Source organism: Acinonyx jubatus, chromosome C2 (genome assembly GCF_027475565.1).
Source record: "Acinonyx jubatus isolate Ajub_Pintada_27869175 chromosome C2, VMU_Ajub_asm_v1.0, whole genome shotgun sequence".
NCBI lineage: Eukaryota > Metazoa > Chordata > Mammalia > Carnivora > Felidae > Acinonyx > Acinonyx jubatus.
This window is the reverse complement of record NC_069384.1, coordinates 58,731,513-58,757,418: the sequence shown is the minus strand read 5'-3', so window position 1 is coordinate 58,757,418 and position 25,906 is coordinate 58,731,513. Positions and strand designations below refer to the sequence as shown.

Sequence of the window (25,906 nt, the reverse complement as noted above, 5' to 3'; positions counted from 1 at the left end):
GTGGGAGGAGGAAGTGAGTCTTATTGTTGCCAGGTAAAAGTAGAAATACAGGGTGCCCGTGTGGTCTCCACAGACATCTTGGTGGGGGTTGAAAGCAGGGCTGGTTACCAGCCAGCAGGAACAAATATCCTGGTTCCCTGTTTGGTCTTCTCTGATATCATCCTGGGTGGTGGGAATGTGGGGTACCTGACTGCAGCTTTGCAAGGGTGAATGTCTAGTTCCCCCACTTCACCTTCACCTATGGGGGTGGGAGTGGGACCACAATTTTTTTTCCTGTGGTGTTTATTTAGAGTATTATCTAAAAAATTTGTCTTGTTAGGCTTCCTCTTTCTTGGCTGTTTGGCTAGAGAGAGCAGGCTCTTGTTGGGCCTTTTTATAGCTGTATCTACTGGTGTTTCCAGGCCACTAATTTATTCATTTCTAAGTCTGAAATATAAGAGGAAAAGAAGACCCAAAAAATTCACCACAGTGTTGTTTCTCAGGTCCTGAGGTTCATATTTAGTCTGCCTTCTTTCCATTTTTTAGAATCTTCTGTTTATTTTACATATAATGTCCAAGTTTTAGCTGTATTTTGCAGGAGGAATAGGAAAAAAATAGACCTAATTCATCTTCCTCAAAGTTGAAATCTATGAAAAGAATTTTAGTCTAATTTTAAACTCTGCTGATTTATTTCATAAAATGATACAGACCACCTAAAATAATTTTAAGGAGATAATAAATTTAAGAAATCTTCTAGAGAGTATGAGGTGCATGTCTTATTTCTAATTTGATGTTCCATAAAATAGAAATTGCCAATTGGTGATCTATGTATGGCTCATAAATCGCCTCAAAGTGTTTAAAAAGAAAACAGCATAGAGTGGGAATCTACAATCGCTTATCTAAAACTCTTGGGGGCAGATGAGCTTTAGTATTTATTTTTTTATATTTTATAAAAACTTTGTATATGGCACTGTTAAAGAAAAAATGATTTATGGCACTTGTTAAAGAACAATAAAGCAGACTTTATTCAGGGTCACTACCACAAGGGGATTTTATTTTATTTTTAAAATTTATTTTTGAGAGAGAGCATAAGTGGGGGGAGACAGAGAAGGGACAGAAGATTAGAAGTGGGCTCTGTGCTGATAGCAGTGAGACCAACGTGGGCTTGAACCCACAAACCATGAACTCATGACCTGAGCCAGAGTCGAACGCTCAACCCACTGAGCCACCCAGGTGCCCCCAGTGGGATTTTATAATAGGGGAGAGAGATCAGCACAGCTTTAAATATAACAAGGACAAGTGGAGAGTTATAGCCAAGGAACAGGTTGGGAGTCAGAGGGTGGAAAATTACTAAGAGGTAGGGTAATTCTTTGCAAGACTGACCTAACAGGATTCTTACTGAAGTCTGACCAGAGTAAAAAGATAGTGAAGATAAGGAATAAGGAGGAATCTGATCAAAAACAAGAGTGTGGGAATTTTACTAAATTGATGCTGCAGGATTCTTGCTAAAACTGGACAAATGGGTCAATAGCCAAACCTATGGTCCACTACTTGTCAGAGAGAGGACTCAGAGGAACCTGACTCAGTTTGGTCAAAGAAGAGAGACTTTGTCAACTAACACCCCCAACAGGGGTTAGTGCAGGATCTCTAAAATCAAACACCTTAATATTTTTGCAGCAAGACAAATATTCACACAAAGTAGGTTAAATAAAGATTATAAATAGCATTACTTCTGGGAAGTTGTGAAAATATTCTTTTCAAGGCACTATGATTTAGTAATTGTGGACCTATAAAACCAAGGGTGTGTTAGATGCGTCACAGCATAAGCAGTTTGGCAGCTTGGTCTCAACCCTCTTTGACTCAATGCATTGAAATTAATTGCACAACATTCTGCAGGCATTTGAGCTTATGGTCTGCATCCTCAACCATTTATTTATTTTTTGTTTGTTTTTAATTGGTTATTTTATTTTGTAGAATTTTATTTATTTAAAAATAATTTTTGGGGGCGCCTGGGGGGCTCAGTTGGTTAAGCGTCTGACTTTGGCTTAGGTCATGATCTCACGGTCCGTGAGTTCGAGCCCCACGTCAGGCTCTGTGCTGACCACTCAGAGCCTGGAGCCTGTTTCGGATTCTGTGTCTCCCTCTCTCTCTGCCCCTCCCCTGTTCATGCTCTGTCTCTCTCTGTCTCAAAAATAAATAAACATTAAAAAAATTTTTTTTAAATAAAAATAATTTTTGATTGAAGTATACTTGACAAACAATATTACATTAGTTTCAAGTGTACAACATAGTGACTCTATGTTATACTCTGCTCACCACAAGTGTAGCTACCATCTGTCACCAGACAACACTAGTACAGTACCACTGACAATATTCCCAATGCTGTTCCTTTCGTCTCATGACTTATTCATCCATAACTGGAAAGCCTATACTTTCTACTCCCATTCACCCATCCCTCTGGCAACCATCAGTTTGTTTTCTCTATTTATGGCTCTGCTCCTGCTTTTTTTGTTTCTTAGTTCATTTGTTTTTGTTTTTTAAATTCCATTTATAAGTGAAATCACATGGTATTTCTCTTTCTCTGACTTACTTCACTTAGCATTATGCCTTCTAGATCCATCCATGTTGTTGCAAGTAGCAAGAGCTCACTTCTCTTTTATGGCTGAGTAATATTCCATTGTGTATATATGTGTGTATTGATGGACACTTGGGTTGCTTCCATATCTTGGCTATTGTAAATAATGCTGCAATAAATGTAAGGGTGCATATATCTTTTTGAACTAGTGTTTTCATTTCCTTTGAGTAAATACCCAATAGTGGAATTACTGGATCATATGGTAGCTCTATTTTTAATTTTTTGAGGAGTCTCCATACTGTTTTCCACAGTGGCTGCACCAATTTACATTCCCACCAACAGTGAAAGAGGGTTCCTTTTCCCCTGCATCCTCACCAACACTTGGTATTTCTTGTCTTTTTGATTCTAGCCATTCTGACAAGTGTAAGGTGATACCTCATTGTGGTTTTGATTTTCATTTCCCTGAAATATGAGTGGTGTTGAGCATCTTTTCATGTGTGTCTGTTGGCCATCTGTATGTCTTCTTTGGAAAAATACCTATTCAGGTTCTCTGCCCGTTTCTTAATCAAATTATTTGGGGTTTTTTTGGTGTCATAGAAGTTCCTTATATACTTTGGATGTTAACTCATTGTTTATATCATTTGCAATATCTTTTCCCATTCACCATGTTATCTTTTTGTTTTGTTGATGGTTTTCTTCACTGTGCAAAAGATTTTTATTTTGGTGTAGTTCCAATAGTTTATTTTTGCTTTTGTTTCCCTTGCTTTAGGAGGAATATCTAGAAAGATGGGTTTTTTTTTTTTTTGCCAGTGTCAAAGAAATTACCTCCTATATTTTCTTCTAGTAGTTTTATAGTTTTAGGTCTCACATTTAGGTCTCTAATCCATTTTAAGTTCATTTTTGTGTATGGTATAAGAAAGTGCCTCCCCCCCGCCCCCAAAGAAAGTGGTCTAGTTTCATTCTTTTGCATGTATCTGTCCAGTTTTCCCAGCACCATTTATTGAACAGACTGTTTTCCCCATTGTCTATTCTTCTCTCCTTTGTCACAGATTGATCATATAAATGTGGGTTATTTCTGGGCTCTGTATTTTGTTCTCTTGATCTAGGTGTCTATTTTTCTGCCAGTGCCATGCTGTTTTGATTATTACAACTTAGTAGCATATCTTGAAACCTGGGATTGTGATACCTCTGGTTTTGTGCTTTTAAGACTTGTTTTGGCTATTCAAGGTCTTTTGTGATTCCATACAAATTTTGGGATTATTCATTCTAATTCTGTGAAAAATGCTATTGGTGTTTTGATAGGCATTGCACTGAATCTGTAGATTGCTTTGGATAGGATTGTCTTTAACTATTTTAAACTCTTCCAAACATATTGACTAAGTGCCTGATTTCTCTGTTATTTTCCTAATGACCAACTCATTGGAAAAAATACTTTTTTTAAAATCTGGGATTTAGCTTAACACAGGAACTTCTCTGCTTATTAACAATGCCTTCCTCTCAATTTAGATGAAGAGGAAGATAGTGATGAATCAAGTGAAGAAGAATCCAGCCTAGAGAGTGATGAAGATGAGTCTGGATCTGATGATGAGGTTTTTGATGATTCTATTTGCCCAACAAGTAAGTTGGAAAAAGTCATGTGTTCTCTGTGAAATGTGGAGATGGACTGACCATACCAAGGGGGTCCTTTTTTGGTTTCTCAGTTGTCTGATAATAAAATTTAAGGCAAGACTGGTTTAAGTTGTATGAAGTATAGTCAATGATTATTTATTTTTTTTGGCTCTCTGGATGATTTATTTTCTTTTCCCTTAGGCAGCCATTAATGAATGACAAATAATTTGCAGATAATTTATAGTTTATTCACAGTCAAATTATGCAGAAATTTTCATTTTATAGAGAAATGATCGATTGTACTGTGTGTGTATATTTTTAATGAAGCTTTCCCATTTTGACAAACCCATTCAAATTTTCTTTTTTTACTTTTATTTTTAATTTAGTTTATTTTTAACTTATCAATATATCATGATCACCTTTATTTTTTAAGCCTATTTTTGTTTATTTTTGTTTCTTTTTAATATGAAATTTATTGTCAAATTGGTTTTCATACAACACCCAGTGCTCATCCCAACAGGTGCCCATTCAAATTTTCATATTTAAAATCTGCTTTGTATAAGGGTACTTTGTACCAGTTTCATGGAGACGCTTAGCAGTTTATGTTCACTGTTTTCCCTGGTAAAAGCAGTCTGAAGCAGCTAGACCAATATTCTTACAGTCTCAATAGATGAATAGTCCAGTGCAGGAAAAACAGTTTCTTTTTGGTCTGAAATTTATCTTCCTAGCCATTTTATATAAATTTTAAAGTTTCATTTCAAATAAAGTTTAAATCTTGTTTTAATGTTGTAAACAAGACTTCCTAAAATCACATGCATGAGTGAAATAGAGCTCAAAAGATTAAATACAGCTTATTTTACAGCAGGATTAAATGGTCTGAAAAAAGTCTCACAGCTCGTCTATTAGTGGTGGAACTAGGGTCAGAACTAAGGTTTCTAAATTCTATTGTAATACTCTTATTTTCACATTCTTTATCTATTGCTTGGTGTATAAATGTGGCTGTGATGTGATATAGTGGAAATTAATGAGATAATGTGAATCCCACTGTGTCACATATCAGTTACATGACCTCTCTGAGACTTAGGGTCCTCACCTATAAAGTAGGAACAACAGTTTCTACCTTGCAGGGGCCTATGAGTTTTGAGTGAGATAATGTGCATAAAGGGCTTAACAGAAAGCCTGGCTCATAGTACTGCTCAGAATGTCAATACTGTATCATAATTGCTATCATGATTACTTATACTATTAATAATTTCCACCTGGAACAATGGAGCCCTAAGTATAGTCATTATTAATTCTTTATTTTTAAGTTTATTTATTTATTTGGGGGGGGCACAGAAAGAGAGAGAGAGAGAGAGAGAGAATGAGAATTCCAAGCAGGCTCTACACTAACACCATGGAGCCCAAAGTGGGGCCCAATCTCATGGACCATGAGATCATGACCTGAGCCAAAAATAAGAGTCAGATGCTTAATTGACAGAGCCACCCAGGCATCCTGGTCATTATTAATTCTGAAGCTCCAAAATCTACACTTCTAAACTTACCACATTCTATAGCAATGGGGCTTCTTTTTAATTTTGACTGTCTTTTCAGATTGTGATGTGGGTCTTTTTGAACTGGCCCTTCAACTTCGAGAGAAAAGGCTGGACATCGAGGAGTCCTTAGTTGAAGAAAAGAAAATTATCGATAACCTCAAAAAGGAATATGACACACTATCCAAAAAAGTATGGTTGTGTGCCTACTTGTTTATCCTTTCCCAACATGCTGTTTTTGTCCTTCCAGCTGCAGTACTGCCATGTCATAACAATGACCTAAGTTAGGACTTCTCTCCAGAGAAGAAACTTTTTAATTATTACATTTTAAGTGTTTCCTCTTCAAGTGTATTTGTGGTGGCAGCTGTTGCCCTTTTGAAGACTGGATTCCTTTATCTAAATCACTGACCTCTAAACTTTTTTTAATGTTTGTTTATTTATTTTGAGAGAGAGAGTGCATGTGCACATGTGTGCCTATGAGTAGGGGAGGGGCAGAGAGACAGAGGGAGAGAGAGAATCTCAAGCAGGCTCCATGGTGTCTAGGGGCTTAAGCCCACAAACCATGAGATCATGACCTGAGCTAAAAGCAAGTCAGATGCTTAACCAATGGAGCCCCCCAGGCATTCCTAAACTTTTTTTTACTATATACTTCTATATGTAAAGAAAATTGTGGAGCATGTATCCCCACAATAAATGTACATTTATTTACAAATTATATTCATGAATTACTGTACTAATATATTTTGTACATTAGATAACATTCACAAACACAGAAATGAAAAAGAATAAGATAAAAATAAATGGGAATGGAAACTGGTCTTTCTGTACCCCATTACATCACTTTGTTGACCCTCTGGGGTGCGTGCATCCCATGTTGGAGACCATGCAGCTAAACTGGTATAATTATGTTGAGGGATGGCCGCCTTGTTTGCTCATTTTCCCTCTTAGATACTCTTTTCTAGAGACACATCGCTTAAATCATATTCACAAATATTTTTAATAGATTGTTTCTCCTCTTGCAAATAGGAAATGATTTGGAGGATTTTCAAGTTTTTTAAATGAAAAACATGCTTTATGAATGCTTTAGTTAGTAGTTTTGTTGCTTTAAATGGGCTTTTTTCCTTTCATATATTGAGGTCATTATGGCCAAAAGAGATTCCCACCATTTTGACAAAGACATTCCATGCCAAGTGCTGCTTTTCATGCAGCAAATAAAGGGAGATGAGGATAGGCCTTCTGAACTTTTATTCACAACACCTCTACAACCTTGGGGATATAGGAATGATTGAAAAAGTGGTGTGGATCATGACTTAGCAGAAAGAAAATAACATACATTTCTGGGCTGCAAACTGGGATCATTCATTTAATCACAGCCCAGGTCCTGCTCATCTCCCAAGATGTCCTCCTTTATCACCTGAGGTATGTGTTTGCTGGTTCTTGCCCACATTTCACACATGGGGCTTTCCACAGGTAAAAATTGTGGCAACTAATCTGAATGCAGCGGAGGAGGCCCTGGAAGCTTACCAACGAGAGAAGCAGCAGCGTCTGAATGAACTGCTCGTTGTGGTTCCCCTCAAGCTCCACCAGGTGATGGGTCTGGAGTAGATGCCCCACCCCATCTGAGCAGAAAAGCCACCACACCCAGGCTTTTCCAGGAAAGATTCACAGATCACTAGTGGGAAGAAGTGCAGTCCTTTGCTGAGAATTCTGCCTGAATAATGACACCCTGACTTTTCTTATCCATTCTCAGATTGTTATGAAAGAGTAATAGCCAAACACAGGTATTTCCCTATGGCCCATTATGACTTCAAAAGTCCAATTAATTGTTTCAGTCTGATGAAATGAGCAGCCTATGACTCAATTTTTTTTTAATTTATCTTTTTAGTTTATTTATTTTTCTAGTAACCTCAAACCCAATGTGAGGCTTGAACTCACGACCCCAAGGTCAAGAGTCACATGCTCTTCCGAGCCAGCCAGGTGCTCCGAATAGCCAGCCTCTGACTTAAGAAAGAAACGTCTTAGAAGTTGAAATCTTGGATCTTGTGTACAGGTCACTTTTCACACCATCTTTAAGTAGACAAGAACTAATGGTGCAAGAATTATCTTAACAGCTGCTTGTTAATGAGGAAGGGCAAGACAAAAGAAAAACGTCCTTTTTCTTTTTTCCCTCTTTGCCCATTTCCACACTCTATTTGAATTACAACTTATATTTAAATGCAAAGATACATATCAGAGAAAAGGCCTATCAGGTCTTTTGTCAGGTAAAGAGGGAAAGCTGTATTTTAGAAGGGAAGCCTTAGATCAGCCTCACATATATTTTGTGTAACCTGACCCAAACTGGATTAGCCATATAAAGCAATTTGTCTAATATCCCCACCCTGAAATGCTTGTTCCTTGGTTATGCAGTAGACATTAGGCATAGTCTGTGGGAAGATTTGCTGTCTCTAAAGGGACATAATGTGGCTTACTATCTGAAGGCAACTTCCTGCTTTCCTTTACTCAGTAGTGGGAATGATAGAAGTCCAAAGGCAATGACCTAAAACAAGGGACAGAGAAGGAAGTGCTTTCTGTGATCTTACATTTCATTCGGTCTTTGTTTTTGTTTTGTTTTTGTTTGTTTGATAGATAGAGCATATAGTGTTTGGAGAAATACCTAATGATCTTTCTGGAACCTTGGTCTTTTCTAACCATTCCTTGGGACGGCTGCAAGAGCGAATCAGACAGCTTCATGAGGAAAATTCCAAGCAGCAAAAACTCAACAAAGAATGCCGGGAGAGGCGTAAACAGCTTATCCGAGAAAAGAGAGAGATGGCAAAAACTATAAGCAGTGAGTAACTAAGCCCATGGTTTATCTAGCACTATCTATTGATAAGAGAAGGAACTATTAAGTGACCATCTCCAACTCTGAAAACAGTAATAATCACAGAATCAGAACCACTGAGAGCAAGGAAACACCTTCTCGTCTTCCTAGCTGCCATCTCTCCTCTTATCACTGAAGCGTCCCCCTCTTGTTTTAAAAGAATGAGTCTTTTATCATAGAAACTATTTCTCTTAAGTTTAAAAGGTTTTTTGCATGATGAAATATAGAGTAACATGGTAACTGTGTGCTAACAACCAAGCTTAAGAAATTAAAACCTGGAAGGGACAACTTAATCCCCTTCTCTTTCCGATATTATCTGCTATCCCCTTCCCCAGGGTCAACTGGCAGGTAAGTACGCATGCATATCTATGTATCCACACATAATATATGGAATCTTGTGCATGTTTATAACTGTACTATATTGTTCATATCATTTTTCAGTTCACTTTATTAAACCAATTTTTGAGAGGTATCCATATTGTTATAGATAATTTATTCACTTTAACTGCTGCTACCATATTCCATTATAGGACTTGGAAAGAATTTATTTCTTCAATCTTCTGTCGATGGATATTTAGGGTATATCTATTTTTTTGTGATTACGGAGTTAGAGTAAACCTTCTTGTACACCTCTCCCTGCCCATGTGAGAAGGTGAATCCCCAGGACCGGGGTCTCTGGTTTGTAGGGGGATTATGCATTTTCAGCTCTCCTATATATTGCCAAGTTGCCCTCTAGGGTGGTTGTATCATTTTATCTCACTCCTGCCTCTCTCCTCTTCCCCAGCACTGTGTGAGAATTGTCTAGACTCTATATTCTCAGGAACATTTGATGCTGTCAAGTGTTAATATTTTTTTGCCAGCCTTGTGGATGTTAAATTGTGTTTCACTATGGTTTTTATTCATGTTTCCTGGATTCTGGTGAGGTTGAACATCTTTGCATACATTTATTGCCATTTATTTGTGTTTCCTTTTCTGTAAATTGTTATATACTTGTCTATTTTTTACTTCTATTTCTTGTTTTCTTATTGATTTTGGGGAGTTCTTTCTGTATTCTGTCTTTGTCCGTTAAGTGCATTTCAAATTTCTTCTAGTTTGTGAGTTGATTTTTTTACTTTGTTTAGTGTATCTTTTTTGGGATATAGACATTTAAAATCTTAATATAGTTAATGTTATCAAATTTTTTTTTTTTGCATTGTGTCTATGTGTAGGTCTTAAGAAATCCTTTCCTGTTTTGTGATCATAAAGATATTTTGTCTACGGTTTCCTCTATTACTAGTGTTCTTCATATTTGCATTTTTAATCTATCTGGAGTTAAGGTGGTTACTATAAGATGTACAGTATAAAGAGTACTATCCTTTAAAAAATACTTTTTGTAGTATTTGATATATGGAACATGAGTGTAAGTTGTGAATTTTTCAACTTTAAAAATAACAATATTGCCAATACTTTACTACTTTAATGCCACAGAACTGTACAGTTGAAAATGATTAAAATGATACATTTTTCTGTTGTGTATTTTACCACATTTGAACTATATTTATATTTTTTAATTTGAAAAAGAAAAAATGGGAAGACTATGGTGGTCAACTGGTCAACCAATCCAAGTTGCTTGGATTTGTAGAGGCCAGTTTCCAATGAATGTTGATGGTTCTGCCTTCATGGGTGGCTGGATTATAAAATTAAAAAAAAATACACATTAAGACTCCAGGTTTAAATAACACTTATTTGAGACACAGAGTTTTCTTAGGTGTAGGCCTTCTCATGTACTTCACATTCCTCTGGCTTCTGTAGCTCATGAATATTGTTTATATTTGAAAGTGCTATTCATCAAACCAAGGAATAAGCTAGTATAAAAACAAGGAAAGAAGCTTGTTTCCCTTTGGGTAACTCTCAGTTTGGGAAAATGTGTGAAGATGAAATGAGGTATTCAAATTTTCAGAATGTGAATGGAAATAAAAGGGAATAATCTGTGTGATATAAGGTTTTTCAGCAACTTTCAGTTCTTCTCTCACCCATCCTCCGGCCCATTTTCTGAAAAGCAAGTTGTGAGTCTGGTTAAAGACTGATCTGAATCTGAAAGTAGAACTAGGAATGGGTTCCTTTTCTGTAAGCCAGCAAGCAAAGGCTTAGCAGTGATGAGAAACACCACAGTTGGCTTGTTGTTGCCTTCTTTCCTCCCCAGACCCATGGACAAGAAGAGGGGAGTCTAGAACATGGTGATGGGAAGAGGTAAGTTCATTCACTCCATTCCAAGGATGACACAGCTCTAAGCCATGGGGAATTCATGTGGTAAATATTCCAGAAGGCTTTATGTCTCTAGTGAACACTAGCTGACCTGAGTAGGAGAAAGGCATAGGCTGGTTCCACAGAGAGAATGGCAAGGACCAGAGTCCGTGTCCTAGTACATGAGGCTGTCCTGAGAAAGGGCATTAGCTGAAGGGAGTCAAAGTTCTTACTGAGAGGCAAAGCAGGCAGCCACAGGCTAGCACACATGTGCAAATGTTCTAACCTTAATTTTTGTATCACTGATTATCATGATCACATTACACAAGTCACTGGGAACCCTACTCACATAGAAGTGAATAACCCCTCCCTGGATAGGGCACAATGGCAGCCGTGGTTACACCATTATATTCAGTCATAACAATGATACCAGAATACAAACTTCTGCACTGTAGCAGAATTGTATCATCTCATTATACTTTTGAGCCTTCAGACTTAGGGGACAGTCTGGTGATTGAGAAAGTCTTGTTACAAGATTTTATTTTCTGGGGGAGCTCAGACCCCACAAATGGAATTTTCTCCAGATGTTCCAGTGTTCTCATGTTGAGAAAAGGCAGTAAACAAAAGTAAAATATATTGCATGTTAGATGGAAATCATTGCTAAGAAGAGAAATTAAGAAGGAATTGAAAGGAGAGTGCTCAGGTGAGTAGGGGCCAGGAACCGCTCCCTGGAAACATGGCTTACCTGGTAAGGTGTGGTTTTCCCTGGTTAGAGGATGAAGACCTGCTCTTGGTTACCACTTCAGGACTGAGTGTATTGGAAATGAGCCTTTTACCCATCTCACAACTTGCTTTCAGAAAATGCGCTGGGGAGAGGGAGCCATGTGGTTATTTGGGAAGAGCATTTCAGTCAGTGGGAACTGAGAAGGAGTGAGCCTGGAATGTTTGAGAAGCAAACAGGAGGCCAGTGTGTCTGCAGTTAATGAGGAGAGAAGTATAGGAGGAGAGCAGGAGGTGGGGAGAGATCACAGGGGCAGGACAGACCTTGTAAGGCCTCATGAACCACTGCAGTGACTTTAATTTTTACTTGGAGTAGGATGGAACTTTTCTTCTAAGTGCCTTCTCTGTTCCTAACACTAGATGCTATAGAGATCAGTAATTAAACAAAAAAATCTGAAGCATCCCTAGTCTAGTTGGGGCCCATTAACAGTCTGCGGAGGGACACCTCATAGCATGTAAGCCAGCGGGGAAAGCGGAGTCTGCTTTACACAGGATTTTCAAGTAGGTGCAAACACAGGAATGGGCATTGTAGGTGAGCAAAGGAGCAGGTAGAGTCACAGGAAAAATCAACTGGTAACATAAAATCCTTTACCATCCTCTTGCAAAAGTTCTATAGAATGTTGTTGTTACTGGTATTGTTCATTTAATAACCATGGAACTACTGAACAACCTAAGACAGTGATGTCTTCTTTTAGAAATGGAAGAAACAGTCCGTCAGCTAATGATCAGCAAGTTTGGCCGTGTGATAGACCTAGAAGCCCTTCAGACACTTTCTGTGAATACAACGCTTGAAGAGCTAAAGATCAAAAAACTTCGAAAGGAGCTATCAAATGCAAAGGAAATGAAGATGTGGGAGGTAACGGATGGGAGGACAGGTGACCCAACTTGGTCGAACTTGGGTTGAGGCAAGAAATGCTGTCAGTGGTTCCCATGAAACGTCTGTGCAGCCAGAGATGATTCTGTGAGCCCCACTTGGCTCCCCCATGATATTAAGCCTGTCTTGCATCCTTACCATTCATTTAGTTTAAGGGACTTGCCTATCTTGTGCTAGTGAAAACACCAGCACTGGGTTTTGGGGTCTTAAGTACATGGACATACGATGACAAAATGGCATGGATGATTACAAAGATGCCACTTTGAGGTCTACATTAATGTATAAATAAACGTTCTAGCAGTGTTAGAGATGGAACTGCTCTGCTCTGAGGGTCCCAATTATATTATTCCCTATTGCTTTTGCATGCTTTTAGTATCTGGAAATTAGAAAACATCTCTAAGTAATAAATTCTATAACCAGGTATGGGCTATTTAGCTGGTAGGATCTTAGAAGATGTTAATGCCTACATTGTTGCCTGAGCTATGAGATGAGGCAGTGCCCCAGTTATAGCCAGATTCAAACACAGGAGCTTTTATAAAAACTTTGCAAGTCCCCAGATCACTGTGACTTCTCCAGTTTCCAGTTTTACCTCATCCGTAGACAGGGTAGGAGAAGAGGTTCCTAGTGCTATCTTGTCTCATCTTTGCTATCCAAGATTCACCACAATGCTTTGAAGAAGCAAATTACTGGAGCGTTCATGTCAATGGGACTGGTTCCTTTCAGGGGAATGCCGGAGATAATAGGGGCCACCTAAAATAATTTTTTGAAGCAGTAAGAGAACAAAGAAAGCCATTAGGAGACGTATGGCCATTCAAGCTGGCTACCTTGAGGATCATGGGCCGAGACTGGGAAAAGAACAATATATGAGAGCTTGCTGTTTCAATTAATGTTCTTCCTTTTAAATAATGAATAGCAGCATTCAGTATGCACACTCATTTCATTCTTCAACAATAAATCGGTATCTATCTTATTTTTACCTATTTTGATCCTTGAGCATACCTACATTCTGCTTTTCCCTAATCAAACCAGAGACAAGGCAGTTGGCCCAGGTTGCATCTTAATATTGATTTCTGATTAAATTTTTCCATATGCATGTTTGTTGAATGGTTTTGATCAAATCTGGACATGCATTTTTCTAATTCATCTCTTACTCACTTAATCCATTTTGCATCTTCCTGCCCTGGCAGGAAAAGATTGCTCAAGTACGATGGGAGCTGATGATGAAGACAAAGGAACACACCAAAAAGCTTCATCAGATGAATGATTTATGTACCGAAAAGAAGAAACTTGATTCTCGATTGAATACACTACAGAACCAGCAGGTATGTTACTTCTTTTCAGACCCTTTATCAGAGTTGGGGAAACTCTATAAAAGTAACTATTCACAAGACTATCAAGTACTGGAATTTAAACAAATTTTGATCTCAAGACCACGTCCAGCCCGCCTGGGTCCCGGAGGACATGAAGTTGCTGGTACCTACTATATAAGTGAGTCTGAGGGACTGGCTTTATTGTATGCCATTTGGGTGCCATGAATTTACATATGTATTAACCTATGGGGTTTGCCTTGGCCCTGGTGAGATGAGATTTAGGTACAAATGACACCAATATAATCCCTAAATTTGGTGTTAAATACCCATTTCCAATATTTATTTCATTTGATTTAAAGTGGGTATCTTTAATTGTAGGATCTCACATTACCTTATTAAAACACTTATTACTTTGTATGGCTTTCACCTTGTTCTTACATAATTCTTATTCAGCCTGACATAATACATAGTATATGGTAGATAACTCTTATTTAATACAGGTTCACCTGATTCAAGGTTCACCTACGTGAGGTACCCTCTAGCAACCTAACACATACATGACATATTTTTATTTTTTAAATGCTTTTTATTTTTTAAATTTTTTTATTCATTTTGAGGCGGGGAGGGGCAGAGAGAGAAAGAGAATCCCAAGCAGGCTCTGCACTGTCAGCATGGAGCCTGATGTGGGGCTGGAACTCACCAATCACGAGATCATGACCTGAGCTGAAACCAAGAGTCAGACACTTAACTGACTGAGCCACCCAGGTGACCCATAGGACATATTTTAATATATATGTCATATTCTTATAATAGTATCTGCAAAAATGCCCATTGTTTCTCTTGGTTTTCTTTGTTTTGTTTTCTTTAAGCATACTGGAAATGGTTTAAGCCAAGGGCTCTCTAAGTGTGTTCCCCTGAAGAACAGTGTCAACATCACCTGGGGAATTTGCTACAATTGCAGATTCTTGGGCCCCATCTGCAGATCTACTGAATCAGCAGCATTGGGGGAGGCGCCCAGCCAACTACATTAACAAGCCTTCTAGATGATTCTGATGCAGGCTACACTGGTCCAAGCACAAATCTAGAAGAAAGAATGAGTAAGAGGACTTGGGAGGCTAATAATTGGAGATTCAGTATGAGAGGATGACTGGAATCTGAGTATCAAGGGCCGTTTAGCCACGCCAGACTTTTTGAGTGAAGAACAAGATAGTGTTCCAGAAGGTTAATGCCTAAACAAGACCTTCACAGAATAAGCAGTCATAAACATTTTGTTGACTTTATGTGCTTTGATAAGTCTAGACATGTTGGACAGAAAAGAGTTTGAAGAGTTTGAGTAGAAGATTGGTTGAATGGGAAAGGAAATTAATAGTATATGTCTCTTTACATAGCATATACATATCTTTATATACATATTTTTACACATAGGTATACATACAGCAATAAAGTAATACATTGTACATGTAAATGTACATTCTCTTTACATAAGCTGTCTCATACTACTACTCTCAAAATATTACTTTCCTAAGCCCAGAGTAGTTAAGTAACTAGCTCAGAGCTAATGCATGGTGCTTAATTTCTTGGTTTGCTTTTTTGTTTTTGCATGGTGCTTAGTTTTTTTAAACCAAGGACTGTCCACCTCCAAAGTTGACTCCATTGCTATCATTCTTCCAACAATCTAGGCATGAATTGGGATATATAGATGGCAAGAACAAAAAAGTGTCAGAGGACATTTCAAAGTAAGAATAGCCATACTTCGAGTGGATACGGTGAGAAAAATGAGGGAATGTTAAGGTGACTTCAAAGTGACTAGGTGGGGTAACACCAGGAGTGATGACAGCATGAGCTGGTGCATAAGTTTAGCTACAAGTGGCCCAAAGCCCTCATGGAGAGTAGTTGAAAATAGGGGCTCTTTTCCTCACTTAACAAGAAGTTTGGAGAAGACATCTGAGGGTTTTAGGCTTAGTGGATCTGTAACACCAGGGCCAATACCTCTGATTCTTTGTGATTCTTTGAAGTTTCCTTCAAAGTCACATGATGGCTGCCTCAGCTCAAAGCTTCACGTCCGAATACAAATGTCAGCCTTTCAGGTCCCTTTCACTAAGAAAGCAAGTGTTTTCTGCTTATATCCATGTGGCCACCCCTAGATGGAAGAGAAACTGGGGAAGGCATATTTAGCTTTTATAGCCCATAGAGTGAAGGTGGGCAGGGGAGACGAGGCAGAAGGTATTGGGTAACAGTAACCCCCACTTAGCTATGAAGTGAGTCCGTAGAGGTAATGGACAAAGCATGGGCTTTTGGCTTACAGTAACCCAGTTCTCACCCTGCTTCAAATCCTTAGGAATATAGTGGCAAGGCCCAGTTTAATGAATCTCTTGGTCTAGTGTCCATATCTGTGAACTGGAATAACAGCTTGTTCAGAGTTGTGAGGGGTACATGAGATAGCACATGGAAAGCACTGGGCACAGAGTGGACACTAGAGAATTGCTATCTTCCTCCCTTTAATGTGCCTTCAAAGTCTATTGAGCCCATACTTCTATAACAAACTCTGGGACGAGTGGTGGGTAGTGAGATTGAGGCCCGCCGGCCTTCTCTCTTACAGGCACAGGATCTTGCAAGACAGGCATCAAACAGGCATTTAGGTTGAACCATATGAAACCGCTACTTTTTGAATCCTAAAAAAGGAGTCTCAAATAGAAGTTTCAGAAGGTTCAATGTCATAGTCACAATGATATATAAGGGATGTTCTGAAAGAACATAGAACAAAAAGTCTTTATCTAGTCCACAGGATAAAGGCCTCCCTAAAAGTGATGTCTGAAGCATGAGCAGGAGTTGGCTGGACAAGAGGAGGAGTCAGATGAGGAAATAGAGATTTCCTTTTTGGAAAACAAAATATAGGCTGTATGAAAAAAGGAAGTGCCTTGTCTTTCATGGTTGCAGTGCTGAGCCCTCCTCAGTAGGAATGATGGATAGCTAGCTTAATGGGACTTGCATTTTAACAGTTACTCAGTAGGCCAAAGAAACACATTTCTAATGGTGGAATTTCAGTGGAGGACTTGAAGGCCCCTTAAATTAAGGGGCAATGGTGTTTAAATGGACGGTAGGGTCTGCACTACTAACATTAGGATGGGGAATTTTTCACACTCCAAATGATGCTTAAAGCAGGGAGGTGTTTTCTTTCAACAGGGCAATGCCTTCCAGGGCCCTCGGAAAGCAGACATTGTGGCGAGAAAGAAGGTCACTGAACTGATCCAAGTCCAGGCAGAAAGGATCTTGGCCTTAAAGGAAGAGATCGCTCTTTTGCGTAAGAAAGGTGGTCTTATCCTCCCACCCATTCAGCCTCCACAAGAGAAGGAGATGAAGCCCATGGGCCTTTGAGTTTGCTTTTTTCTCCAATACATCCCAGATTTCTGACCTACAACTTACCAGAGAAGTTCCTTGCTGCCTGCAGCAGTCCTTAATTATTTTTAAGTCTTATCTAAAAGTCTAAGACCAGAGCCAGTTATATAGTATTAATAATTTTTCTCCAATTTGGTTAGCTTAGCACAGATGACCGCAGCCAACATCTTATTTCCCATGGAACTGAGCCATTTTAGATCTGTTTGGAAACTACTGGATTGAATATGGAGTCTCAGAGAAGGCTGTATCTCAGCATCTGCGACATATCCTGTTTTGGGAAATTTGGTTATCTGAATTTTTAGCCATCAGCAAGGAAAAACTAGCAATTTGTGAGAAAATCTGTGTTTTTCAATCCTTGGAAAATAAACTCTGATGTTAAGTATTCTCTGAGAGGATGAAAAAAGAAAAGCACAAACTATTCTGCCAACAGTATTTTAGCATAAGAAATGCAAATTAGGATTCTGACATTGTTAACTTCACAGAGCAGTTATTTGGGAGCTCAGGATGCAGGAAATGCAGACAGACAGAACAGATCCCTTTGGATTGGCAGGAAGCAGGAGACTGCCCAGCTTCCTGAATCACCCCTCGCGTCAGCAAACTCCTCAGCTCTGAATGGAGAAGAGTGGGTTTTGCAAAATGGTCAAGGCGGCTTTTCTCTGTAGATGTTTGCAGCTCTAACAGTATTCTAGGTATGCCCAGTAGCTTCTCATGTCCTATGCCATTTTTCCTATTTCTGATGTAGATCCAGAAGTAAGGAATGATTACATAACGCTGAGAGACCATCTCTAACAATCACTTTTGATTGTGCATAATGTTCTGAACTAATTTGAGAGTGTCCTTTTCCGTTTGGGGGTAAGTGGTCATGGGAATTCATGGCTGTACCCATCTAAGAATGATGTGATATTTGGATTCCCATTAGTAAGAGGGAGAACATAGCATTTTAGATCCAGTGTTCTGTGGGTCCATGTTAATGAGCTATCCCATTGAACTGTCCCAGAATAGAAGTTGGTCACAGAGAAGGAACAGTGAGGAAGGCAGTATTGCATCCATGCGGATGCATCAGCAACATCAAATCTTCCTAACCTGCGACTAGCCTGATCTGTCTCCCAAATTAGATAGGACTCCTTTCCTTTCAAAGATTCTTTCATGTTCCTATTTAAGAGACGCGAATAGTCTGTGCTTGTTGTCTGTGGTGTAGTAGCTTATCTACTGGAGAGCACCTTCCATCATTTTCTCTGCTGTATGCCCTAAACTGTGTGCGCCTTTCAAGCGTTTAAAAAGTGCTACTCGTGAGGGTTTTACCTGTTTACAGCTGCATGAAAATTTCTCCCCCAGACATTGCTTAAAACTGCTTATCTCACCCAGTTTCTGAGGGTCAGGAATCTGGGAGCTGCTGAGCGGGCTGTTTTGGGCATGGAGTCCCTCAAGAGGTTACGGTCAAGCTGTGAGTTGGGGCCGCAGCCATCTGAAGCTTGGCTGGGGAGGCAGGGCTCCTTCCAGCCTCACTCGCTTGGCTGTCTGGCTGCGGGCTTCCGCTCCTCACCCAGCTACCACAATGAGCAACTGCCTGGATCAAGTGCTTGGTCTCCGAGGAGACGCCATGCCCTAGGTGGTAGTGAGGGCCAGGGGAAGTTACGTAATTTCCTGGGCCTCATTTTATTATCCAACAAATGAAGGATTTGGATAAGCTCTAAGTCTCTTTCCCATTCTGAAGTTCTGTGATTCTAACTGCAGCAAGAATGACTTTAGAGTCTGTGGGAGAGCCATGGCAAAGATTCCATGACTTTTTCGAGTCTGTAAAACCAACCAGGATCGTTACTGTTTTTCCCAAATCAAACTGGACTAAACCATCACTAAGTCCACAATATTCAGGCTTTTATCCAGTAGGCAGTATAGTTAACACTCAGTTTTTATTTTGAATTGGACAAGACCTATAGCTAGCTTTAGTTTCATTTCTACTTGACTCCAGACTCAGTCTTGAATCTATAGTTACGTATAGCATCGGAGTCTTTGGGAAGTTCAGCTTCAGCTGTGGGCGAATAACTTTCCATTCACTCCTGCTTCCCTGATCAAACGGTTCTCTGCCTCTGCCTCTGTCTCAGAAAAGGCTGCCTTATTTCTGTGAGGCCAAAATCTGTCCACACTGAGTCACCTGTGGGTCAACTGCTAATGTAACTTGGCAATTTTGAACCCTCGTCCATTGTACCATCACAAACCAAAACTGGGAGAAAAAGCAGCTATGGAGCGCAGCCCATCCATCACAGTTACCCACTGCTGCTCAGTCTGGCTGTCTTGTCACAGAGGACGGCCATGCCTGGAGACGCCTGTTGGCCCTGGGCGGGGCTCTGCACCCCTACCAGCGCTTGCCTTCTAGATCTTACTCCTCCTTTAGTAAATTATACAGCCTTTGTGGGCTGAATCAGACTTCTAAAAGGCACTATAATAACCTGAAGAAATAGATATTGAATTTCAGTGTATTTTATAAGCTACTTCATTTTCTAGGCTACAATTTAGAGGCCTCACAGCCTTTCCTCTTTTCCTGCAGCTGGCTGAGGTAAATACACATATTTATGTCATTTAATGTGCCTTGGAAGTGTTTTTTCTTTCCTAGGACTTTTTTGGGGAGCTAAAGTCATTCAGTATTGTTATGGTTCCAGGGCTGCGTAGAAAGCAATTTTATGTATCACTTCCACAAAGTTCACCAAAATTCACTTTGACAGCTATTTGGGATCATCAAGGAGAGAAAAAAAATTAAGCCACTAAGCTAGGAGGTGAGTTACAGTCCAGATCTGAGAGGCCCTGGATTGAGTAAAGATGGAGAGCACGGGCTCTGTCCCACTCTGGGAAGTGACTTCTCCGTCCTCAGTGCAAGGTTGTGGCTGAACTTACATGCTAGTTCTTCTATCATTTCCATGTTCCTTATAGGCCTTTACTTTGTTTCTTAAAATATTTTTTAAATACAGCTTTTCAGAAGATCATGTTGCATCTTGATGAGAGCTCTTTATCCAATTTAGCTATTGGATGGAAAAAGCATGGAAGCTAAGAGCAGGCGCACTATTTCTTCTGGCCAGCAGAGGGTGCGCTTGTCCTAGAATCTTGTCTCTCCCTCTGGCATCTCCTAGAGCGTGGGGAGTCTGGCTCTGGGACTCTTAACCAGATTAAGTGTCTCAAGCAGCATTTCATCTGTAACTTACCTTCAATCTAGAAAATACTTTTCCCTCACGAGAACAATGGGAGTGCTAGCGCTTTCACTGCAAAGCTTCAGCCCCCATCTAGTGCCAGTTGCACGTATCAAAGTTGGTCCTAGGGTTGTACAGAAGTAAATCTTGACTCCCTGGTTGTTTAAAAATCAACTCCTCTGGCAATGTTGGTCTATTGTAGGAAAGAAGGAAAGCGGATCTTATCAGGCACCACGTGTGCATGTGCAGTCTAGCACTTAACTAAATGGTATTTTTGGAGAAAGTAGTCTTCCATGCGTTATCTATAGAGAAAAGAGAAGTTTCATTCCTCCGATAAGACCAAAGCCTCCCCTTGAGTCCAGTCAGTAAGAGACTGCGAATCTGCTTCTCCTTGCCCCCTTCACACAATTTCCCTCTTGGACGAAACACTTAATGACACAGTATTTTAAAAGACAAAAAATGAAACGTCTCCTACCTCTTCCAGATCTCGGCTCTGTCTTGACAGAGCTAAAAATGTCACGAGTAGAGGTTTTCTTCAAATATTCAAAAAGCGTACCCTAATGTTTAAAGAGGATGCTGACTCATATGTGACTAAGCTGAGCGGTACAGGGAAGACTAAACATTTATTTAGAAGTTACAGTGTTTGTTTTTACAGAGATATGCTGCCACAGATGGATTCTGGAAGGTCTGTTAATGCTTGTAGGACTATACACATCTTAGTCCATTCTCATGGGCATCTTCTGAAAACATCTCCTGTAGTATCAGCTCCAGCCGTCTTCACGAGTGTCTCTAGCCTGTGATAGCGGGGCCCTTGCTTTTCCTTCATCGTTGTCACGAACAGTGTGCTAAGATTCTTCCTTCCGCAAGCTTCTCTGGGGGCCTTCTGCAGCCTCCTGAGCAGTGACAGAGGCTCTAGGGAAGGGCTGCCTTCTCAGTCTATGTTACTCTTTCCTGGTTGAATCCTGTATTGGGGGGCTTCTTTGATTCCCTTCTCATACCTCAATGGGTAGGATTCCCTACATCTCTCCAGAAGTATAAAAACACATATACATTTATTTACAAGTGCATAAATATATAAATATGACTATTATAGAAAAATAAATACCAATTTTCTGTCTCTTTTTAAAAACAATATATAGTCTTTCTGGGATATTGGTTTCTGCCTAAATTGTAGGAGGTGGTGTTTCAAAAGATACATGCAATGGTGGGCTGGGGGAGAGCCGTATCCCGAGCTCCTGCCCTGTGTAGGCTCCTTTGGGGTGCTGGGAACACCAATCTCCTCCACCCACTTGGCAGGAGTTAGGACTGTCCACCTCTTCAACTGGGACAAGGCCCAAGCAGCACGGGGGCCCTGAGGGGAGAGAAAAGTGGGAAACATTAAAATCCAGACTGACCAGGAATCAGTGCTCAGTGGTACTGGGTCAGTCTCTCTCTGTGATGGGAGTTGGTTATACTAGCCCAAGAGAAAGACAGAAACAACTGTGACAGTGACATTTATGCTCCCTCTAAGGTCTCAGAGACATGGGGTGGGCCACTTGTTGCCCATGTCCCAGCTACACATTTCAGTGGTGGGACCACAGAGACTCTCGACTACTTAGCCTGTAACCTGGGGTGGATGAAGTCAGCTGAGCCATGAAATGTGGGAGAGAGCCCTGTTCTTTCCAGATTCAAGTGGCTAGTCTACCTGTATGGTAGGATTTCTGGGCATAATCCCACCCCAGATGGTGTCCAGTTTTGATGATGCCGGTCTTAGAATTTTATCTCCCAGAGACGGTGTCTAGGAACTGCATGCGAACGGACCATTCCTACCATGGAAGCTAAGAAACATTAGCCAACGGAACCAGCCTCACTGCAACCAGCATGCGCTGATTCCCAAGAGCCTGGCACGAGGGAAGATGGTAGGACAGGGGTCATGCATGGAGGCTCGTGGAGAGAAAGTTCTGTGGAAGCAGAGTTATGATGATGTGAGAACTCGGCTTCCTAATGACTGATATAATCTCATTCCTTAATTAAGAGACAAGACCCAACAGAGCAAGGTATTTGGGGTGATTAGGGAACGCCTCTTGGTGTGAGGAGAGGCAGCTGGAATTTGTGAATGGTCGTGAAACGCCAAGACGGAAAGGGCTTCTTTCTCTGAAATGGGAGCGTGTTCTCTTCTTGGCCTTTGAGGACACAAGCTTGCCAAGATGGACGTGGACCCAGCTGGTTCATCCACATGGATCTGTGGGGCCGTGTCTCCCCCACAGAAAAACTGTGGATGACTCTACTTCAGGCCACCTCTCTAGGACACTTCTGGGTTGTGGACGCCTGCCTCCCTCAGGTCATTCCCAACCTCGTCAATTTCCAGCCCTGCCCCTGGCGCCAACCTTGGTGAAAAAGAGGGTCCCACGTTGCTTCCAGCCCAGGACCCTGGGGTACGCTCCTCATGCCTGACTGGCCTGTGGGGGCGGGCTGCTCCTGGAGGTGGTGACAGTCTTGGTGGGGCTGGAGCAGCTGGTGAGTGGAGTCATCAGGCAGTGTATATAAGAAAGAGCCATCCTCTGGGCTAGACTTGGGACCCCTGCAGGCACGAGACCAGATGGAGAGGTGAGGTGGGGGTGGAGTGGGCCTGTATTCCCAGTGCCTGGCTGCTGCCCTGTCTGAGGCTGGTCAGGGCTCAGATGGGGCAGGGACTAGTGCCCTTTGAACATGAAGATGTTGTCGTATCACAACTTCTCTGGGTAATTCTAGTCTATTTCCATTTTATTCCATGCAAGTCCTGAGTGCATGAGAGGACATGCAGTCAGGTGTCCAGAGGCCTGGGGACAGAGCCAACTCCATGTGTGCAACTCTGGCCTGCCAAGTGAAGGACAGATTTCTGGAGGCCAACCTATGCCTCAGAGCAGAAAGGGCATTATAACTGCAAACACAACACCTTGAGAAGAGTCCAGCTGAGCAGGTTGTCAGATGTGGGTCCCCCGTCTCCTCTCAGTGACTGAGGTTGGGTTTGAGGGGAAGGCAGGGATGGGAAGGCCCAGTTACCTAGGAATCTGGTGACTGGGGGGGTCATATCCAGTGCCAAGAACGGTCTGCTTCAGCAGGCTGCTGGGGTCATCCCGCTGCTCAAAAGAAAGAGTAACGAAAAGGTCACATCACAGTCCGAGTAACTTTCCTGTTCCGTGTTCAACAGAATGAGCTGCTCCTGACTAAAGAAAGCCAGACACAGCAGCCCAGGATTAAAGGCTAGGAGGGAGGGAGCCCCAGGAAGCAGCACCCCCCCCAACGCCCCCGTGTGGGCCCGCACCTGTTTGCGTTCCCAGGACTACGTTACCTGCCGAAGCGCCCCTGGGCAGTGTTGCTGAGGTTTCAGGCCTGGGTAGCCCATGGCAGCGGCAGGGCAGCCCCTGTTCACATGGATCCCATTGGCACAGGCCTGTCCACTTGTGCCACTGAGGTAGGGCTGCCCACTGGCTCGGTGGCCTGGGAGTCCTCCCAGTGGTACCATAGTGTATTGGCAGGAGGAGGACAGAAGGGCACTTCGAGGAAAACCCAGGTCTGTTGTATGTTCTGGAAGGACAGAAGGACAGAGGTATGCTTAGGCCAAGGAAGCTCAAGGCAGCCTCCAATACCATAGAAATCTCAGAAAATTTCTGACCATATAGGGATGAAAATATTTTCTCTCAGAACATATTCTTCCAGTCACCCATTTCTCCTAACATCTAGATTCTTTTCTTCATTGGGGAGAAAGGTGAGGAGATAGAGGGGCACAGGTTTGGGGAAGGAAGCGGTGAGCCAACAGAAGAAGCAATGTTTGAATGAGACAAGCTGGCCCGATGTGTTGTCATTTGAAGCAGAAATTAGCAACAGGACAAGAGGGAAAGCTCAAGGCATCTACAGACCGAGAGAGGGGGCAGGGAAAGTGTGGGATGCATTTTCAACATGAGCAAGTGGTCAGAACAGCAGCTTCAGAATTTAAAAGGAGTTGAAGCCAGACAAGTACTGAGTTCCAGAAAAGAGGGGACAGACCACTTTCCACTTCCTACTTTCCATCCACCAGGGTCCATGAGCTGGGAGGAAAGGGCCCAGGCTTGATGTATTCTTATCTCTCCGAGCTCTGTGGGGGACCCAGGAGCTTATGCTCTAGTGCATGTGAAGCAGGGCATCTCCAACCTGCCCTGGGTGGAGGCCTCCTTGGCCTCTTGGGAGGCTCCCTCCTCCCCTCCCCAGGCTCCTTCCCCTTGGTGCTGAGGGGGTCACTCACTTTGCTTAGACCAGGCCCTCCACAAACAGAAGGGGATGAAGGCGACGATGATGAGGACGACAGAGCCCAGGACGACCCCAACAATCAGGTAGGGCAGGTCGCTGGAGCGTGCCACCATGGCCCCGGTGCCCACTGGCCGTTCTATGGTTTCAGGGGGTGGCAGCTGAGGTGGGGCCAGAGTCGGGGGTGGGAGCCGACCAGGATGACCAGAAGACTTCCGGGCTGTAATTGTGAACAAGACACTTCAGCATCAATTCCTTCACATTTCTCTCACAACAAACAGGAAACATCAACAGACCTGATTCCATGGGTGTGGGAAATGGGGTCAAACTCACAAGGCAGGGCCTCAAAACTCTGTATTAGATGAGTGTGGTATCCAAGCTCAGCATGAAACTGGCCTCTGATGGGAAATTTGGTACTGCAGAAGGCATCTGAACCTTCTACTTCAAAATACAACCCAAACACTGGTCTCAGAATGGGTCTTCTGGGCAGAAAAGGTATAGGGCTTTTCTCAACAGCTGGTGAACTTTTGGAAGAAAATCTAAAAACAGGATGCATGAAACCAGCAAAAGAACTGGGAATGGAAGATCCTACCCATGGTTTTGCTATTCCTGGGCAGATTAAGGGATGCAAAGTGCCAAGTCTGAGCCTGGGCCTAGAGCGAGGAGATGGAGGGACTCTAGCACAACCGGTAGCTGGGAAACACCAACTCAGTGACAAGATGGTGACTCCTCCTCGGCGTTGTGCTATTGTCAGGGTGTGCCTGACCTTGAGAACTCCCTTTCAGAGCCGTCTACCCCCTGGGTTCTCCCACAGCACAGGCAGTGACTTCCCGCTACCTCTCCGAAGGCTGCTGCTTACATTTTTCTGTCTTCTTAGATCTGCGAGGGTTTCTAATCCCTTCCAGGCTCTATCCTGTATTCTGTTCTGTTCCTATGACTTCAGCCTGTGTCCCGGTGACTGCCAAATACTCCAGGGCCCTCCCCTGCTGGGAGACCTGCTTCTCTCTCAGCATCTCGGAAGAATCTGCTGCCGGAAGTCACTGAATGGTTCCACCTTGTTCCTTTCTCATGGACTCTGCTTCTCTTCTGGCTTCCCCGGTTCAATAAATGGCAATATCACCCATGTGTACATTATGCCGGACACCTCATGGTTTGCTTTGAACTCTCTTCATTCTCTCCCAGCCCTGACATGCTAGCACCCCCTGGCCCTACACACAGCCTCAAAAGAGACTAAAACTCGGGGCGGCTGGGTAGCTCAGTTAAACACTTGACTCTTGATTTCAGCTCAGCTCATGATCTCACGGTTCATGAGTTAGAGCCCTACACCAAACTCTTGGGATCCTCTGTC

General features: G+C 41.8%; 2 protein-coding genes across 8 annotated transcripts in view; one reads left to right on the top strand and one right to left on the bottom strand.

Annotated features, from left to right (window-relative positions):
- The window catches only part of CFAP44 (cilia and flagella associated protein 44), a 149,880-nt gene extending 130,649 nt beyond the window's left edge, over positions 1 to 19,231 (top strand). For 3 of the 4 annotated variants that reach the window (XM_053220864.1, XM_053220865.1, XM_053220866.1), the window contains exons 29-35: positions 4,061 to 4,171; positions 5,756 to 5,886; positions 7,165 to 7,281; positions 8,320 to 8,521; positions 12,253 to 12,413; positions 13,619 to 13,753; positions 16,925 to 19,231. In XM_053220864.1, coding sequence (XP_053076839.1) covers positions 4,061 to 4,171; positions 5,756 to 5,886; positions 7,165 to 7,281; positions 8,320 to 8,521; positions 12,253 to 12,413; positions 13,619 to 13,753; positions 16,925 to 17,116 — 1,049 coding nt within the window. In that variant the 3' untranslated portion in view covers positions 17,117 to 19,231. Of the gene's footprint in view, positions 1 to 4,060; positions 4,172 to 5,755; positions 5,887 to 7,164; positions 7,282 to 8,319; positions 8,522 to 12,252; positions 12,414 to 13,618; positions 13,754 to 16,924 lie in introns of those variants that run through there. The other variant, XR_008297664.1, reaches the window with a different exon arrangement.
- A 1,689-nt stretch (positions 19,232 to 20,920) lies between these two features.
- The window catches only part of BOC (BOC cell adhesion associated, oncogene regulated), a 72,038-nt gene continuing 67,052 nt past the window's right edge, over positions 20,921 to 25,906 (bottom strand). For 3 of the 4 annotated variants that reach the window (XM_053220867.1, XM_053220869.1, XM_053220868.1), the window contains exons 16-20: positions 24,557 to 24,778; positions 23,627 to 23,862; positions 23,338 to 23,414; positions 22,683 to 22,876; positions 20,921 to 21,667 (exon numbers count right to left, since the gene is read on the bottom strand). In XM_053220867.1, coding sequence (XP_053076842.1) covers positions 21,480 to 21,667; positions 22,683 to 22,876; positions 23,338 to 23,414; positions 23,627 to 23,862; positions 24,557 to 24,778 — 917 coding nt within the window. In that variant the 3' untranslated portion in view covers positions 20,921 to 21,479. Of the gene's footprint in view, positions 21,668 to 22,682; positions 22,877 to 23,230; positions 23,415 to 23,626; positions 23,863 to 24,556; positions 24,779 to 25,906 lie in introns of those variants that run through there. The other variant, XR_008297665.1, reaches the window with a different exon arrangement.